The 17,146-nt window shown below is 38.8% G+C and overlaps 1 protein-coding gene across 1 annotated transcript in view; it reads right to left on the reverse strand.

Annotated features, from left to right (window-relative positions):
- Positions 1-522: 522 nt before the first annotated feature.
- LOC140923743 (coadhesin-like) overlaps positions 523-17,146 on the reverse strand; it is a 39,278-nt gene continuing 22,654 nt past the window's right edge. The window contains exons 5-7 of the mRNA XM_073373814.1: positions 6,360-6,523; positions 4,684-4,975; positions 523-872 (exon numbers count right to left, since the gene is read on the reverse strand). Coding sequence (XP_073229915.1) covers positions 562-872; positions 4,684-4,975; positions 6,360-6,523 — 767 coding nt within the window. The 3' untranslated portion in view covers positions 523-561. The remainder of the gene's footprint in view (positions 873-4,683; positions 4,976-6,359; positions 6,524-17,146) is intronic.

The raw sequence follows: 17,146 nt of genomic DNA on the forward strand, positions 1-17,146 counted from the left end.
TAATTCCTGAAAGGTCAGGTAAGTTCAAACGGTTTTTAAGTTATCAACGGTTTCATAGTTGCACATTGAATTTTTTTGGTCCGTTTACATTAACAGAGAATCTCTTGTTTTCAAAAAAAAAGACGGTAAGTTCAAACGATTTGATTGGATAATAATCTTTCAAGCGCCCCGGTTCAACTAGTCATACTCTGTTAAACGCGAAAAACAAATAAATAGGCGCAGATTTAGAGTCGAATGATCGATTTAAATCAGGACAAAACTCCTTGAAGCCAAACGGAGAAAATAATCAAGTGCTGGAGAATAGACCCTTTTAGCTTGTATGTTTTGTCTTCCCTTTTCAGACAACTTGATGGTACCCCAGCTAACCGTTCCTTTCAAAAGTTGTCCTTTGCTCGTGCATCCATGAGCATATGTATGTATCGCCTTGAGAACATCACGTGATGTGAAATGGGAAAATAAAACATAAGCCGAAAAGGTATATTACAACCAAGAGCCACTACAGCTCTTGCTAGAACTGAATTTTCTTCAGAAATGTGGGAATCCTTAAACGGGACAACATTACTACATTACCTTTTTAGACGCCAGGTGTTCCATTCCACGGGATATTTGGTAAGAGAAGCTTACAAGATTTGATATATTCAATCCTATCTCTGGTTCACTCGCAGTCGTAGTCCTGGTTGCTTCATAAACATCTCGCTTGCCTCGTAAGAACTTTTGTAAACTCCCATGTGGTGCATATTCCAGAATGATAAGGATACGATCTCGCTTGATACAAGCACCAAGGAGGTTTACAATGTTTTTGTGTTCTCCAACGTAAATTAGAATTTTCAGCTCTGATGCTAGGTCTCTTTCTTCCTCTTTAGTAGCTTCCCCTGAAGTCCCAAAATATCGTACTCGGTCAGTTAAAAAAAAATGCAGTTTCCACCGGGTCTAGTGGAGTCCATGTGACAATGTTACAAGCGACGTTCAGTTTAACTGGGCAGAAACCTCAGCAATAGGAATAACCACGAACGGTATTCATGCATGAGAGGCCCTACGCGAATTGCCCACCTCACCCATGCTGAATCCAGGGGCATATATGGCTGGAGTTTTTTCCACTGGTAGGCACAGATTCCCAAATCAACCCTACCCTGTCTCCCAAATCATTACCGCGCAGGTAACCTGGTAACTCGTCCCCTCCCCTGCATATTATCAGCTGCTACAGTAACTAATATATAGATTTAGCCACAGCTAAAAGCGAAGCTCCCGTTAATAAATTCATAATTTAAATCAAACAATAAACTTGTAATCCACAGATCAGGGCACATTCATTTGACTTTTGAGGCAAAGGCTGAGTGATTTTACAGAAAAATCAGAATTTGACCGACTAAGAGTAAAACAAATTTTACGTCGAGTTAGTAAATAGTCTTATTTGTACACCGAAAAATAGCAATCATGTTCGATCACAGTAGATTAGGCCTAGAAAACAAATAGACCTATTTGTGTATTGTATTTGCATTAGCTGTTGCATCATAATGTGGCATTCACCAGTCTCTCCAACATTGCTCCGTTAGAGAGACTATGGATAACTGGACAACCCCGAAATAAAGTTTTAAGAAACACATGCGCCACGATAGTCCTTAGTGGCAGCCAATTTACACTTTGCATTCCTCTGTCTAAAAGAGAGGCCAAAATAAAAAATCAGATCGGATTTTTTGTGTTCGACAAGTTTAGTTTACTAGTACATCTTGGCGAAGAATCTGGTGGCGTGTAAACCAGCCTTTTAAACATACTTTTTCTCATCACGTCTCAGGTAAACAGTACTATAAGGCCCTTTTTTTATCATACAGACCTCGGACAGAATTTGTTCTTTTTTGCCCTGTTTAAACCTATAATTCTTCAGTTTTTTCACAATTTTGCAAGAGAATTTGCACTCATTCAATATCCACGACGATCAAAGCACGCGCTTCCTTTGCACAACAAATTATAGCATTGAATTATAAAGCGTTTTCATGAAGAGAATTCTATAATGCCGGGACTTTTCTGTTAGAAAAATCTGGTCCTATGTGATTTGCAGGGTAATAATTTTGGGCTTTTAATGAAAACGATAAAAAAAATTTCCCAAAATAACTTTTCGGCCAGCCGGACGCGCGGGTTCTCACTTTTGACAGGCACCAAATTAGCAGTACGATCAATAGAGTTACCATTTACGCTTCAACATGATAGAGAAATCGCCGAGCAAATCGACGCACGCAGTGTCTCGTTGAAGCAACGAAGCGTGGTTTCACGCTAAACATCGATCCAAGCGGGGAAAGAAATGCTTTAAATTCTGGTGTTAAAACCTTAACTGTCTTTTCTTGAAGTTTTTTAAAAGTGGCATACCACGTAATCAAGAGAAAGGATTTAGAAACGTGTTAGAAACGCTTTGCGCGTTTTGAAAACGATACGGTTTCATCGTTCGTGTAGATAGGTTTTCAGATGGCTCGCATGGCTCGCATGGCTCGCTGGCTCGCACTCTATCCAAACTCTTTTGAGTATTCCTGCATGCGATGTTTATGTTCGACTGGAAACAACCGGTGCAGCGATGAAAATTGCGAGAGGGACTACTAACAATCAATAAAATAAATTTAATTCGGTGAAACATGTACAGAGACAATAATTTTCATTCACGAAGAGAAGTATTGAGAGTAAAGTGTCTCAGAAAATCATGAGTCAGGTAAGCATAAGCTTATTTATGTTTTAAGCCGGCTTCCCGGTGTTCGCTCTTTTTCAAGATGAACTCGAGGCAAGAAAATCGCTCAGAGCTTTCTGTTTACAGCCAAAATCATAACTAAATAATCTTCGGAACCTTTTCTTTGAATTTGCGGGTCAAAAAATGTCTAAAGGCTTTTTAAACCTGATACTATTGTAGATCATTGCTCGTGTATAAACTTAAGCCGCATAAACCATACACTCGACTTCAGGAAACCGAAAAAAAAAACACATCAAAGACAATAATTGCTCAGGCTTACCAGTCGAGATGCTGATTCTGAAGGTCATCAAGTGTTCCAGAATCGCTTGAGACTTTTCAACCATCTTACGCCTCAAGCAAGGGCAAGTGAGTAAGCTCATCAGTTTTGAAAACGATGCCATCCGAAATCGGATTTCCAATGACTTTGACAAGCGGTGCATTTGTCAACAAAAAGCGCAATAAACAAACCAGCCACGAATTACAGAACAATCTTGATAGCAGCTGTATTTCATTTTGTACACTGCACCAAGTAGAAAAAGACAGTTTAAAACATCACAAGATGACACAAAACTCTGTCAGCTCCAGCTATCAGTAAGCAAGTTTCCAGACGCTGCATAAATTTTCCTCATAAACTCACCTGTCAAATTTTGACCAATCAGAACATAAAAATTGGATGTAGAGCGTGATCAACGCGTGACAGTGAGAAAAGTCAAAAGCGATTGCTTTTCCTGCATGGAAATGTAAAAGCCGGTTGAATTTTCTTGTCCGAGGTCAGTTCGAAATCAACATTTTAAAAGCGCAGCTCATGAAACACGACTTATTTCATATGCATTTTAAAAAAATTGAACTTGGGCCTGCGATCATTTGAAAAGTAGCAACTTGTCAGCGGATACCTTCAAAGAATAGGATCGATACCTCAGCCCGCGATACGGTCAGGCGATACTGGTCAGCAGAAACACTATTTTGACAGCTGTCAATTAATCAAAACATGGATGTACAATATCAGGTTGCAGGCTCCCAAACTAGCTAGTAAAAGTGTGATTAAACATTGGTATGCCTGTGGTGCGGACGGACGGAAGGTCGGGTGGTCGGTGTACGGTCACGTGATTGCCGAATTTTCTACGATGGATAGATTTTCTGTAAAGCTATGGGGCTTCGAACTGAGCCCGTGATCAAATAAAATATCAGCGCAAAACTTTAAACACTACGTGACCTCAATGGATAGAAAAATGAGCCCGCGATCCACTCAGGTGATGATGGTCAGCGTATACTCTAGTTTGACAGCTGTCAATTAACCTTCATTAGAATGGCGAATATTCGAATTAACAGACATGTAGTGGAAAATGCCAGATCGTGTACCTGAGCGAACCTGAGCCCACGTTATTAGTTTTCTGATAGTGGTCTGCACATATCCCATTTTGACAGCTGTCAATTGACCTTAATTTGGCTTGCTAATGTAACTTTAAATGACTGTCAGCCAACTGACAGCCTTGCCCGGCGTAGTTTCGTTTTTATGTTGAATTGGTAGGTGTGACATATTATATTAGCTTATATATAGGGGCAAAACGACTGGTCTTTTATCTGAGCCCGCGAGAAGGTCATGTGATAATTGTCAGCGGATGTCTGATTTTGACAGCTGTCAATCTAATCGTACTCATACGGATGGCTTACATAACTAAGAGGCTAGTCAAGTTGTGCAAGATCTATTGTGACATTTGACATCGGCTTACATGAAGTGTGTGTACGGGTGAGCGTACGCTACGTCATAACCAAATTTTCTCGGATGCATAGTTTACCAAATTTTCTTACCCATGGTGCTCCGCTGCGCGCGCGCTTCGCGCGCGCGGGAGCTCCGCTGTCAACCAAATTCCTTTTTGTCCCCCTCCACCAACCCCCGACAAGTACCATCCATCCTTGCTCCATGGTGAATGTTACACAAGTTGAAATAGAGATCTCTTGACTTGAAACATTACCTTTAACAGTCTTTACAGCTACGATGGTCTTCGTGAACGCACTGCCTCTGGGATCGTGGTACGCATGGCCGGCCCTGTATTGACGAAATATTTTAGGTCGCCGCTGACTTTTCTTTTGACTTTTGTCTCTGGGACTAAAGTTGTTTATTCCTATAGCCTCTGCTTTAATGACTTTTCCGAAGGCCCCTGATCCTAACAACTCCCCAAGAATGAGCTTTTCCTCAGGAAACTCGAAATCAGGGTCATAAGGCAGATCATTACATTGTTCAAGCAGTGTACGATTAGGGTCAATCTAAAACAATCAAGAAATATTTTATTACTTAACGTATACAATACTACGGGGACCTATTTAGTCTAAGCAATGGTAAGTTCATTCCCTCCAACTGGAAACTGTTTGGTTCATGAGTATTACCTGAATTTAGAAGGCCATTTCAGGGCAATGGATCACTTTTTGAATCGAGTTAAAGAATAAACAAAAGCCAGTTTAGGTTTGAAAAGTAGACTTAAATTTATGGCCACTCCGCAAACAAACTCGGCACCTCGTTCACGGTAGGTGAACGAAAAACGTCGTGATTATTTTGGGGGAACAGACTGGTTCGTAGCCTAGTTTCATAGGGTTTATACTTTTCTCTTTTTTCTCTTTTAACCTAAATAAAACTGCAATTTAATCAAAGGGCAAGTAATTAGTTGAACTATATCCTGCCCTCTCCATTTATTCATGTAACATGATATTTATTCCGCAAATAGCATCTTCATCTTCAAATCTTGTAATACAATATAAATGGCTTGTACAATAAATAAATGGAGGAAAAAATAAACAAATAAACAAATAAACACATGAAATGAAGAAAATGTCAGCTATCTTTACTATCCGTGAGTATAAATCTATTTTAAAACGAGGAGCAATCTATGGTTGCAATTTTGCAAATTATGTCTGTCGACTGGCCTCGAACAAGCAACTCAGATGCTGATAAATGTATAATCATTCTCAAAAGTGTCCAACACCATGAGAGTTTACACGAATGTAAAGTGGCCATAAGTAAAGCAACCCTGCCTTTCGAAAGGTTACTAAAGATTTTTAGCAAAAGAGAGTCGACGACGGTAACGAGAAGGTAAAACAGTAGCGGGTCGGATTAACAACCAAAAACGACAACTTTGCACGGGCCACCAAACTTAATTGCATGACTACTACGTGAAAAATTAGTCCTAATGCGCGTTTTGCGACGGACGTTAACCGGCTCTGACGATAAATTTTTTATTCCCTTTTTTAACTTGGCTGTCCATAGAAATTCAACTACTCCACGTAAAGTCACCTACGTTTCACATATCAAAGGAGATGACGTTAATCAAGATGAAGATTGAAAGATCGCAATTCATTTTATGTTCGCTGTCATGTTTGAACAAAGGTTGACAGACGTTTGCTTATAAAACCCCTTTTCTAATTTGATTGCTCCTCTGAGACAAAATTTTCAGAAGTAAAAGAAATCCCCCTCCTCCGTTTTTCCGCGTTTAAAGTTGTCATTGTAGGTGTTGAGTATGACCTTGGAATGGGAGGGGTGTGAAATTTACGTAGTCCAACAAACATCATTTTCAGCCAAAATAAGTTGCAGAATCTAAGCAGGCACTGGCTGTTGTGTAGTGGTTTCATTTTAAGCTCGTTTTACATGGTATTTTACCTGGTGTTTTCCAGTGTATACTGGAAAAAACTGACTACGATGCTCCACAATTTTCCTCCGCTGATGGCGTCTAAAGCAAAAGAAGGCGAACCCAAGGACGATACAGAGGAACAGGATTGCTCCAACAACAGAAAGGGCAACAGTGGCTTCCTTACTAAGAACTTCTGTTGGAGATAGATTTGGGTTAGAGCTGGTTGGCACTAGAAAATATTCAAAGACAATATCGCTTATTGCTTCAGTTAAATTACATTATTGTTCGTTCAAAATATTTCCCCAATTCTGATTGGCTAAAAGCACACGCACAAATCACCATAACCAGTTACTGATGACCTAATTTGGAAGAATTTTATGTTTAACGAGGAAACGACGTCAAAAATGCAGCCCGCTACAGGTTAAGGCACTGTTACCGTGAAGACCTGGAGACGAGGTTAAGTTGTTTTTGGCTGTAAAAAAAAAATTGCGAACATTTCACTCGTTTCAAGAGCAAAAACTGCAGCTGGAACTAGGCGAAATGATAGCAAAAAAAAAAAACGGCAAAAACAGCAAGAAGACAACTCGGAGGGCGACATCTGCTATTTGCAGAATATTTGCGGAGCTGGACAAACCTAAACGTACACTATCGAAGATGAACTTAACATCGATGCAGGTAAGCATGTTTTAGCTATGTTTTTAAACTAGGAATAACTTTGAATGAATAATAAAGCAATTAATGATTTCGGCTTTCCAAGGATATGAAGAATTAAGCAGATCGAGGAGGGTGTTATCCACCGAGGCCGAAGGCCGGAGACCATTATCACCGTTACGCTTGCTCGCGTATCCTGATCTTGATCGTAGCAATGTCTGGTTTCGATGTAAGACTTATGAATGTTTAGTTTCTTTTAAGTCCCTTAGTATGTCTTGTATGAGTAGTTTTCAGTGACCATTTCATTACAAAAAGCTGTTGTTATCAAACAAAAATATTTGCTGGGCTACTTATTTGTGTTCTTGCAACCTCTTCTTAGTTTTTCAAGGGCAGTGAATTATATTTTTTTCACACACTTATTCTTCATTGCAAAGTAGTATTAGTGTACAAGATAAAAACAATGATGATTTTCTTATGTTTTAAATTTACCCGGACTTATAAGTTTTCACAATCTGTCCAACTGTAACGCTCAATATTGGAGAGAGCTCAATTAGGTGTTTAGAGAAGAATACTGATGTACACCAATAAATCCAAACTTTAATAGTGAAAACAGATCATCTAGCCTTGAAACCGGGCAGCAAAAAAAAAAAAATGCCACAGCAGATGATGAATTACACAACTTGATATTAAACTGAAGTAGAGAACCGATAATATTGGTCTAGAAATGATGTCAGTGCTATCATCTGACTTGTGATGCCATTTTCTTACCAAGTCACAAAATTTCAATACAGGTCACGGAGGTGGAACTATATTCAGTACAGATATTTGTTCGCGGGGTAAAAATTGAACAAAACAGAAAACGAGCGTAAGAAAAAAATAATTTGCTCCTTCGCTATTGCTTGCAGTAAATGAATACCACGGGATAATGGCTTACGTTCGCTAGACAATCTCTCTGACGGTCCAGTATAATGGCCCCCATCTTGTTTTGTCTCTTTGGTAGTACCCAGACCCTTGTATAACAGCTATATCCCTTGACCCCGCTTGTTTCAACGCCTTAGCTTCTTACGCCCTGATTTGCACGTACATCAACACGTGTTTATCACATCATTGAAAGCAAGTAAGTGTTTTAATGAAAGAAACTGACCTGATTACACCGGAAGGCCACTGTATAGGAATATTCAACTTCCTGCTTAAATCGAAGCGAAGCACACTCTTCGTAACTTGACAGATCTTCAAAGGCATAGCAACCATTTTTAAACTAAACTTTTAAAAAACACAAGGAGATTTGCGATACCTTCGTCCAAGTCAGCAACCAGGGCCACTTTGCGCTTGACCGATTCCCAATACAGAACCGAAATGAACAGAACCCAAGTGCATCCATAACCCCATGGTTGCACAGCTGCAACGTTTACCATTTCTTTTATAACATGATCAAAAGAGAACAAAATTATTTTCCATTTGCCTTCGGTTGAGTCATCGGTCCGAGTTCATGTATGCTGCCATCTACCCACCCCTTTGAGTCTTCTTCTGCTAAATCAACCGTTCTCCGTCTTCAGGTAAATTGCAAAACGTTTTTCGTTGTTATTCTGAATGGCATTTGTCTACTTGTTCTTAATATTAGGGTAAAAACTTTAAGGGAAAACTATAGCTACAACTGTAAACACCAACTAAAAAGACTCTAAAAAATAAGCTAAAACTAAAGTAAATGAAATAATTGTCAAGCTTATTTATGTGCCATTTTTTGAAATAAACGTAAAGTAGAAATGAGAAAATTTGACTGTAATTCCTTTAGAATAATAGGTAACACTAATTTTAAGAAGAAATTAACTAGTTTTGTATCGAAATCTGACTGGGGAAATCCAGCTATGAAAGTCAAAGTTGCCACTGAAATTCGCCGACACACAGCCGGCGCTGAAGCTGTTGTTTTTCGACCGTTCTCTAAACGACAGTTATGAATGAACACTGAGGCACAAAATAATACACACAGAAGTCATTTTTGAAAAAGCTATTTGAAAACCCAAATGTTTCTGTACTCAAATGAAATTCGCTTATTCCAGCGTAATGTGCCCGTTTAAGCTCAATTAACATTTTTAATCGATGCAAACGTGATTCCTAAAATATTTGCTTGAATTTAGCATCAGCTTGACCAAAAAGTCAATAACACAATGCTAATTGATAAATTACATTTCCAACAAAATTTCTCATCTATAAAAAACACACAAAATGTACCTTAAATCTTCTCTCGCTCGATTTTCCTTCAGCCGATTCTAGCCGCGAGGAAAACAGTGATTAATTCATCCAGAGCAAATTTGTCGCTTGATCTTTTGTCTTTTTTCCTTCAAAACGGCAGCTTAGTATTTTCTTCAACTTCCACTTTTCATCTGTGCATTTCATCGGTGTATTTTACCGTCCGGAGAGGAGATTTGTTGAATTGGCCTAAATTTTACCGCGCTAGCTCAGTTTCTTGGCGTGCACCCACGGGCAAATGGTAGTGGCTAACTGACCAATCAGAGCGCGCGATTTACTTTTGTTATGTTATAGCGGAGCTCCACCCGCGCGCGAAGTGCGCGCGTGGACGGAGCTCCATAGCTAAGGAAATGTGGTAATCTACCCATCCGAGAAAATTTGGTAATCACGTGACCGTACGCCCGACCGTCCGTCCGCACCACAGGGAAACCAATGTTTTCTCTCACAATTTCTAGCTAGTTTGGGAGCCCAATAGAAAACTAATTGTACATCAATGTTGTGATCAATTGACAGCTGTCAAAACAGGATATCCGCTGACCAGTGTCACCTGACCGTACCGCGGGCTCAAGTGTCGACCCATCGAGGTCGAGTACTTTTTTGAAGTTATCCGCTGACAAATTACCAGTTTCGAATGATCGCAGGCTCAAGTCTATTTTCTCCAATGATTCATATGAAATATGTTGTGTTTATGTCACTATGGCCCCGCACTGTCAAGATTTTGATTTCAAACTGACCTCGGACGCGAAAATTCAGCCACTTTTTTAAAAATAAAGGCGGGGAAGACCTTTTCTTACCATGGTCACACGTTGGTCACGCTCTACGTCCAATTTTTGTACTCTGATTGGTCAAAATTTGACAGGTGAGTTCATGCGGAAAATTTATGCAGCATCTTGAAAGTTGTTTACTTTGACAGCTAAAGCTGACAGAGTTTTGTGTCAACTTGTGATGTTTTTAACTATCTTTTTCCACTGGATGTACAAAATGAAATACAGCTGCTATCAAGAGTCTTCTGTTATCCATGGCTGGTTTGTTTATTGGGTTTTTGGTTGAGAAATGCGTCGCCTGTCAAAATTGGGTAATCCGATTTCGGATGGCATCGTTTTCGTCTTTCACCTCGCTCAATGCGTAAGAGGGTTCAAAAGTCTCAAGCAACTATGGCCTTCCTTGATATCTTTCAGGAACTGAATCTCGAATGGTAAGCCTGAGTAATTATTGTATTTGATGTTTGTTTTTGTTATATCTAATTTCATGAAGTCGAGCACAATTTATGCGGCAAGTTTTTGCACGTTTGTTAAGATTTGAGTCAATGATCTGATCTAGTATCAGGTTTGATATAAGCTTACAGAACTTTAAAAGGCCTTCAGATTTTTTTTTTCACGGCAAATAGAAAAAAAACGTTCCGAAGAATATATAGTTATAAATTTGGCTGTAGAAAGAAAACTTTGAGTGATTTTCTTGCTTCGAGGAGTTCATCTTTGAAAAAAAAAAACAAACACCGGGAGGCCGGCTGAAAGTAAAACAAAATAAACTTAAGCTTAAGCTTTAAGCTTAAAGACTCAGGATTTTTAGAGACACTTTAATACTTGTCTTCGTGAATGAAAATTGTTGTCTCTGTAAATGTTTTATCGAATTATATTTCTTTTATTGATTGTTAGTAGTCTCTCTTGCAATTTTAATCGCTTGTCCGTGGTGTTTGTTGTCATCGTTCATGAACATCGCTTGCAGGAGTACTTAATGTCGCGCGTATCAAACGCTTTATAAGATTACACATCGTTATAACTGGAACGATTAAATAACAAAAAGTAATGATAATAAATTCGTTATTATGTTGAAGCGTATCTCCATTTAATAAATCATTCAAACACTCGACCACACTGACAGCTCGCACTAAAAATGAGAACCGGCTGGCTGTATGGGTGATTTTGGAAATTTTTTGAACGGTTTCGCTAAAAGCCCACGATTGATCGTCCTGGACATTGAAAAATTGTGAAATGCCGTATTCTTTCCAAGGTCTGTATGATGAAAAGTACTGTTTCACCTCAGATGTGATGTTTAAAAAGTATAAAAGGTTGGTTTACACACCCTCAGATTTGTTGGCAAGGATTTGTAAAGTAAACCTGTCGAACGCAAAAAAATGCGGCCTGATTTGTTTTCCAAGAATTTGTTTTCGAGGCCTAATCTACTGTGATCAAGAGCCATTATGGCTCTTGAATGTGATAGAAGATGTTTGCTATTTTTTGGGTGTACATATATTTAGGCTATCAACTCGATGTAAGATGTTTCACTCTAAAATAACTTATCCTTTCCCTCAAAAGTCACATGAATGTGCCCTTAAGTTAACTGATTTGTGGATTACAAGTTTATTGTTTGATTTAAAATATAAATTTATTAATGGGAGCTCCGCTTTTAGCCCTGGCTAAATCTATATATTAAACATCGTTGGTACACAAGTGTTTCGCTGCCGATTTCATGACCTTTTTAAGAGATCTTATAACACCCCAATGTTTTATGCAAGATTAAAGATTGAAGAATTTTCAGTGAAGTCTGTAATGTGCAGTTTCAAAAAAATATTCATACCCACCCCCCTCCCACACACGGAAGGCACTTTTGTTTTAGAGCCATCCTCTGGCATTTCTGTAATTTTCCAACTTATCTGGCTACCCCCTGCATGGAAAGAACATTTCCGTAAAAAATGCCGTTACACTATACTTTTGTGCGAAAGATAATTTTTTTCTAAGATAAAGAGAGGTAAATTCTCTAACAATACCATCCTGTCTTACAAGGTTAATAATCGTCACAATACTTGCCACATCTAAATACTTTGTTATTCCTAACCTGTAAACATGTTGGTATTGATATAAATAGAGACTGGCGAGAACGGTTATTAAACGAACTTGGCAATTCTCAATACTTTCTTTTCCCTAGCATGCATGACGTGTTGGAACAGGATGAAATGGGCAGGAACGATTATTAATCGTACTTTGCACATACTCTATTTCCTTAGCCTGCAGACACGTAGAAATGGTAGAGATTGTCAAAAACTATTATTAATCGTACTTGGCACATCTCAAGACGGCCTCAGTATCCGTATCCTGGAATCATGTTTAAATTGAAAGGCATGGTCGAAAACTATTATTAACCGTATTCGGCACATCTCAATACTTTCTTATCCCTAGTCTGCAAACATAATTGATTTTGGAGAAATTGTCGAGAGCTATTGTTAATCGCATGAGACACATCTCAATATTCTCCTATCCTTAGCCTGCAGACATGTTGGAACAGGTGGATATGGGCAGAGACGATTATTAATCGTACTTGGCACATCTAAATACTTTTTTTCCTTAGCCTACAGACATGTAGGACCTAGCAGAGCTTACCAAAAACGATTATTAATCGTACTTGGCACATCTTTATTATCTATAGCCCGCAAAAAGGTTGAAACAAGTAAATGTGGCCAGGAACGCCTATTAATCGTACTTGGCACATCTCAATACTTTCATATCCTTAACCTGTAGACATGTTAAGATTGGTAGGAATGGCCAGGAACGCTTATTAACGGTACTTAGCACATCTCAATGTACTTTCTAGACGACGTTCCTTCTCGATTAGCTTAGTTTTTATTAGACTATTCTGGAATATGTTCGACATAAAGAAATTTAATATCATTAATCGATGCGCGAATATTTATTCCCGGAGAACCGTACACAGGATGACCCCAGGCGGTTGAGAATTGCGATCGATTTGCCCGAATTCCGTCGAATTCCCAAAGCAGGTCACATTACTGATTACAGCAAAGCAGAAAGTACAGGTGTACGGTACGAAGTGCAACGTTGCGTTACTCCACAACTCAATTTGTTATTGTTTCGCTTTGTTGCATTTCATCACGACATGAAATTAATTTATTGCGGCGTTCTTTTTCTTAGAAGGTTTTAGTGCAAAGCAGCGAAAAACGCCAAAGAAAAATAAATCATTACAGCGTTATAGAGCATTAAGCGACAACTATATGGAAAATAAAATGTTCGTATCCAAAAATGACCGATCAAAATGACCGGCAAGATGAGAGTTTGACTGGTCAAGTCCGCGATCAGGCCGAACATTGTCTGTTGACCGCCCATTATTTTCAGCCCTATCATAGTCGATTGAATGTTCATCGCCATGATTGAGAACCTAACAAAGAGTATGTCACACATGGCTTGCTTCTTATTTGAAAGTTCTCAATGGGTGGTTGAAAAACAGCATTTTTACCAGGCAACACAAAATGGCACATGAACTGCATTTGCCTTTGCTCATTCAAAAATGCACATTTTAAAAAGTTCTGGATTCTGATTTCACAATATAATAACGTACTCAGTGCACCCTGGAAAAGGTTACATGTATGCAACCCTCTAAGTTAAAGCTTTTGCTTTGTCACCATTTGGCAACCAACTCTTTTGGTTTAGGGAGACTTTTTTACAAATCAAGTCGCCAGCTGCAAAATTTTAGGCGCCATGGCGACCAAAATGGTCCCAACTTGGAGGGTTGGTATGCAAAAATCGAACCAAAATCGAAACGAAAAGCAAAGAATCGTAAATCGAACTAAATGGTCATACGCGCGACTACAGTTATCGAGAATTTAATCAATTATTACACCTCTACTAAAATGTTCACTGTACAGAAAAAAACTGGTTTTTGCCCTTACTTCTGGCTATTTGCTTCGAGCTCCCGATAACTCGACCTACTAATAACTCAAACTTTTTTCGATATCTTAGAAGGTTCGAGTTATTAGGATTCAACTGTACTAAATCCTGGTACACAGCTGGGGCCCCAGAACAAGGACTTTAGCACTGTTTCACAGACAGACTTAACCAGAGTTTAGTTTCATTGTGATGCAGGCTACACTCTAGGTGTGTAACTGGTATCAGTTAGCCTTTTGGCGAGATCAATGGCACAAATTTACATACTCTCTATCTCACAATTCCAAGGGATGAGCTTACATCTCCTAATAACAGGTGAATTTTACTGCTAATCTGCAGTTCTCATTCTGCATTTTGCACCAAGGCTCTATTTCCTTTCATTCAGCAGTTTTCACTTTACCCTAATTCTGCACGATACCCCTGGTCCGCAGTCAATCCTTCCCTTGCATTGACCAGTTTTTGAATGCCATTTGTTGCCTGTAATTCCTGAAGAGCAGTACAGTGTAACTAAAAGCCTATTTTCCAAGTGCCCAAAAGATAAAATGTTTAACAGCCATAAGTTGCACATTCACTATCTATTTCCGCTGCTGGTTTCACTCTCCACAGAAATGAAGACTAAATTACTCAGTTCTAAGTATAATGAAGTGGAATAAGCTTAATTTGGTAGGCAACAGAACAAACCAGTGTATCTTACCTCATTACTGCATTCTCCATCAAAATCTACTGTCTTGGATGGACTAAGTATAATCAAACACCCTAACTTTCAAATTATGCCTGCACATGCATTACGAGGTTTTTGTCTCACATTCTACTAATCGAACTGAGTCTTCAAGGGCTGGTTTTCAGTGACGCAATCGAGTAGGTATGGCCACAAACGATCATTAATCGTACTTGGCACATTTCAATACTTTCTTCCTCGTAGACTGCAGACAAGTTGAAAATGGTAGGTATGGTCAGGAACGATTCAGAGTAGAACAAGGCACATCTCGATTGTACTTTCTTATTCCCAACCGTCATACATGTGGGTATTAATAGAGATTGCCAAGAAAGGTTATTAATCGTACTTGGAAATTCAAAATACTTTCTTATCCCTAGCCTGCAGACATGTTGGTATTTGTTGGCAGAGTCAAAGACGCTTATTAATCGTACTTGGAACATCTCAATACTTTCGTTCCCCTAACCTGTACACATGCTGAAATTGGTAGGTATGATCAGGAACGATTATTAATCGTACTTGTCAATTCTCAATCTTTTCTTATCTCTAGCCTGCAACTAAAAGACTGTGGAATTTGTTGGCAGTGCCAATGACGCTTATTAATCGTGCTTGGCACATCTCAATATTTTCTTATCCCCAGCCTGCATACATACTGTTATTGGTAGATATTGTCAAAAAAACCTTTTAATCATCGTACTTGGCAAAATCTCAATACTTTCTTATCCCAAGAATGCAGACAAGTTGCTTTGGTTGAGGTTGTCAAGAACGATTAGTAATTGTACTTCGCGTAATACTATCCCTTGCCTGCATACATGCTGGCGTTCTTGACCATATATACCTTCCAATTTCAACATGTCCACAGGCTAGGAATAGACCTGTATTACGATGTGCCAAGTATCATTAATAAGCGTTTCTGACCATACCTACCAATTTCAACATGTCTACAGGCTAGGGATAGGAAAGTATTAAGATGAGTCAGGTTCGATTCATAAGCTTTCCTGATAATACGTTTCGATTTCAACGTGTCCATCGAAAAAAATTGAGGTATACCTAGTACGACTAATACTTGTTTCTTACCTACTTATCCATTTCAAACTGTCTACTGGCTAGGGATAACAAGGTTTTTAGATGAGCTAGGTACGATTAGTAAGCGTTCCTTATCATACATTCTAAGTTCAACATGTCCACAGGCTAGGGATAAGAAAGTGTTAAGATCTGCCAAGTACGATTAATAAGCGTTCCTGCATGACCAAAGCATTTAATTTTCACATGTCCACAGGTTAGGGATAAGAAAGTATTGAGAAAGACCAAGTACGATTAATTATCGTTACTGACCATATCTAGCAATCGCTTAAAAGAACTACGAGTTCGTAGTGGGCTATACTCACAAAAAGTCGAATTCTCCCGTGTAATGTCATGCCTTTGTCAGCACTCTCAACTATGTCTCTCCCATCGATGAAAACAGTGATTAAATTCACCAATTGAATTCAAAAAATAATGGTCCAGTTCTGTTATTTAAGACTATATTTTGGCATTGATCATGACTGGTGCGTCTGGATCTACTTTGGTTATACGACTTACATTTTCAGTTACTAATAAATTGTACCAGTGGCAAAGGTCATGTAAATTTATACCTTGATTTTAGTAGGGCCTACCTCCAAAAGTGATTGACTTGCTGAAAGAAGGAAAACTTCGGAATATGACGGGATAATATCCGCTGTAGGAAAGTGAAAGTTAATAGCTAACCAAAATAAGTAGATAACTAAGAACTGGCCAAAAAAATAGTAGTTAACTGACAATTGGGTACGCCCATTAGCACCCTCTAATTTCAATATACGTCTCCACGCTAGGAATAAGAAAGTATTGAGAACTGCCAAGTACGGTTAATAAGTGTTCCTAACCATACCTACTAATTTTAATATGTCTGCTGGCTAGGGATAAAAAAAATGTATTGAGATGTGCCAAGCACGCTTAATAAGTGTTCCTGATCATACATTTCAATTTCAACATGTCCACAGGCTAGGGATAGGAAAGTTTTGAGATTTGCCAAGTACGATTAATAAGCGTTCGTGCCCATACCTTGCAATTTTGTCATGTCTGCAAGTTAGGAATAAGAAAGTATTGAGATGTGCCAAGTACGATTAATAAACGTTCCTTACCATACCTACCAATTTTAACATGTCTACAGGCTAGGGATAAGAAAGTATTGAGATGTGCCAAGCACGATTAATAAGCGTTTCTGACCACAAATACCAATTTCAACATGCCGACAGGCTAGGGATTTGAAAGTATTGAGATGTGCCAGGTACGATTAATTAGGGTTCCTCGCTATACATACCAACTTCATCATGTCTACGGGCAAGGGACAAGAAAGTATTGAGATGTGCCAAGTACGATTAATAATCGTCCCTGACCACATTTACCAGTTTCAACCTCTCTGCAAGCTATAGATAAGAAAGATGTGCCAAGTACGATAAATAATCGTTTTTGAAAATCTTTTCCAAGTCCTACTTGCCTGCAGGCTAAGGGA

Source organism: Porites lutea, chromosome 13 (assembly GCF_958299795.1).
Source record: "Porites lutea chromosome 13, jaPorLute2.1, whole genome shotgun sequence".
Taxonomy (NCBI): Eukaryota; Metazoa; Cnidaria; class Anthozoa; order Scleractinia; family Poritidae; genus Porites; species Porites lutea.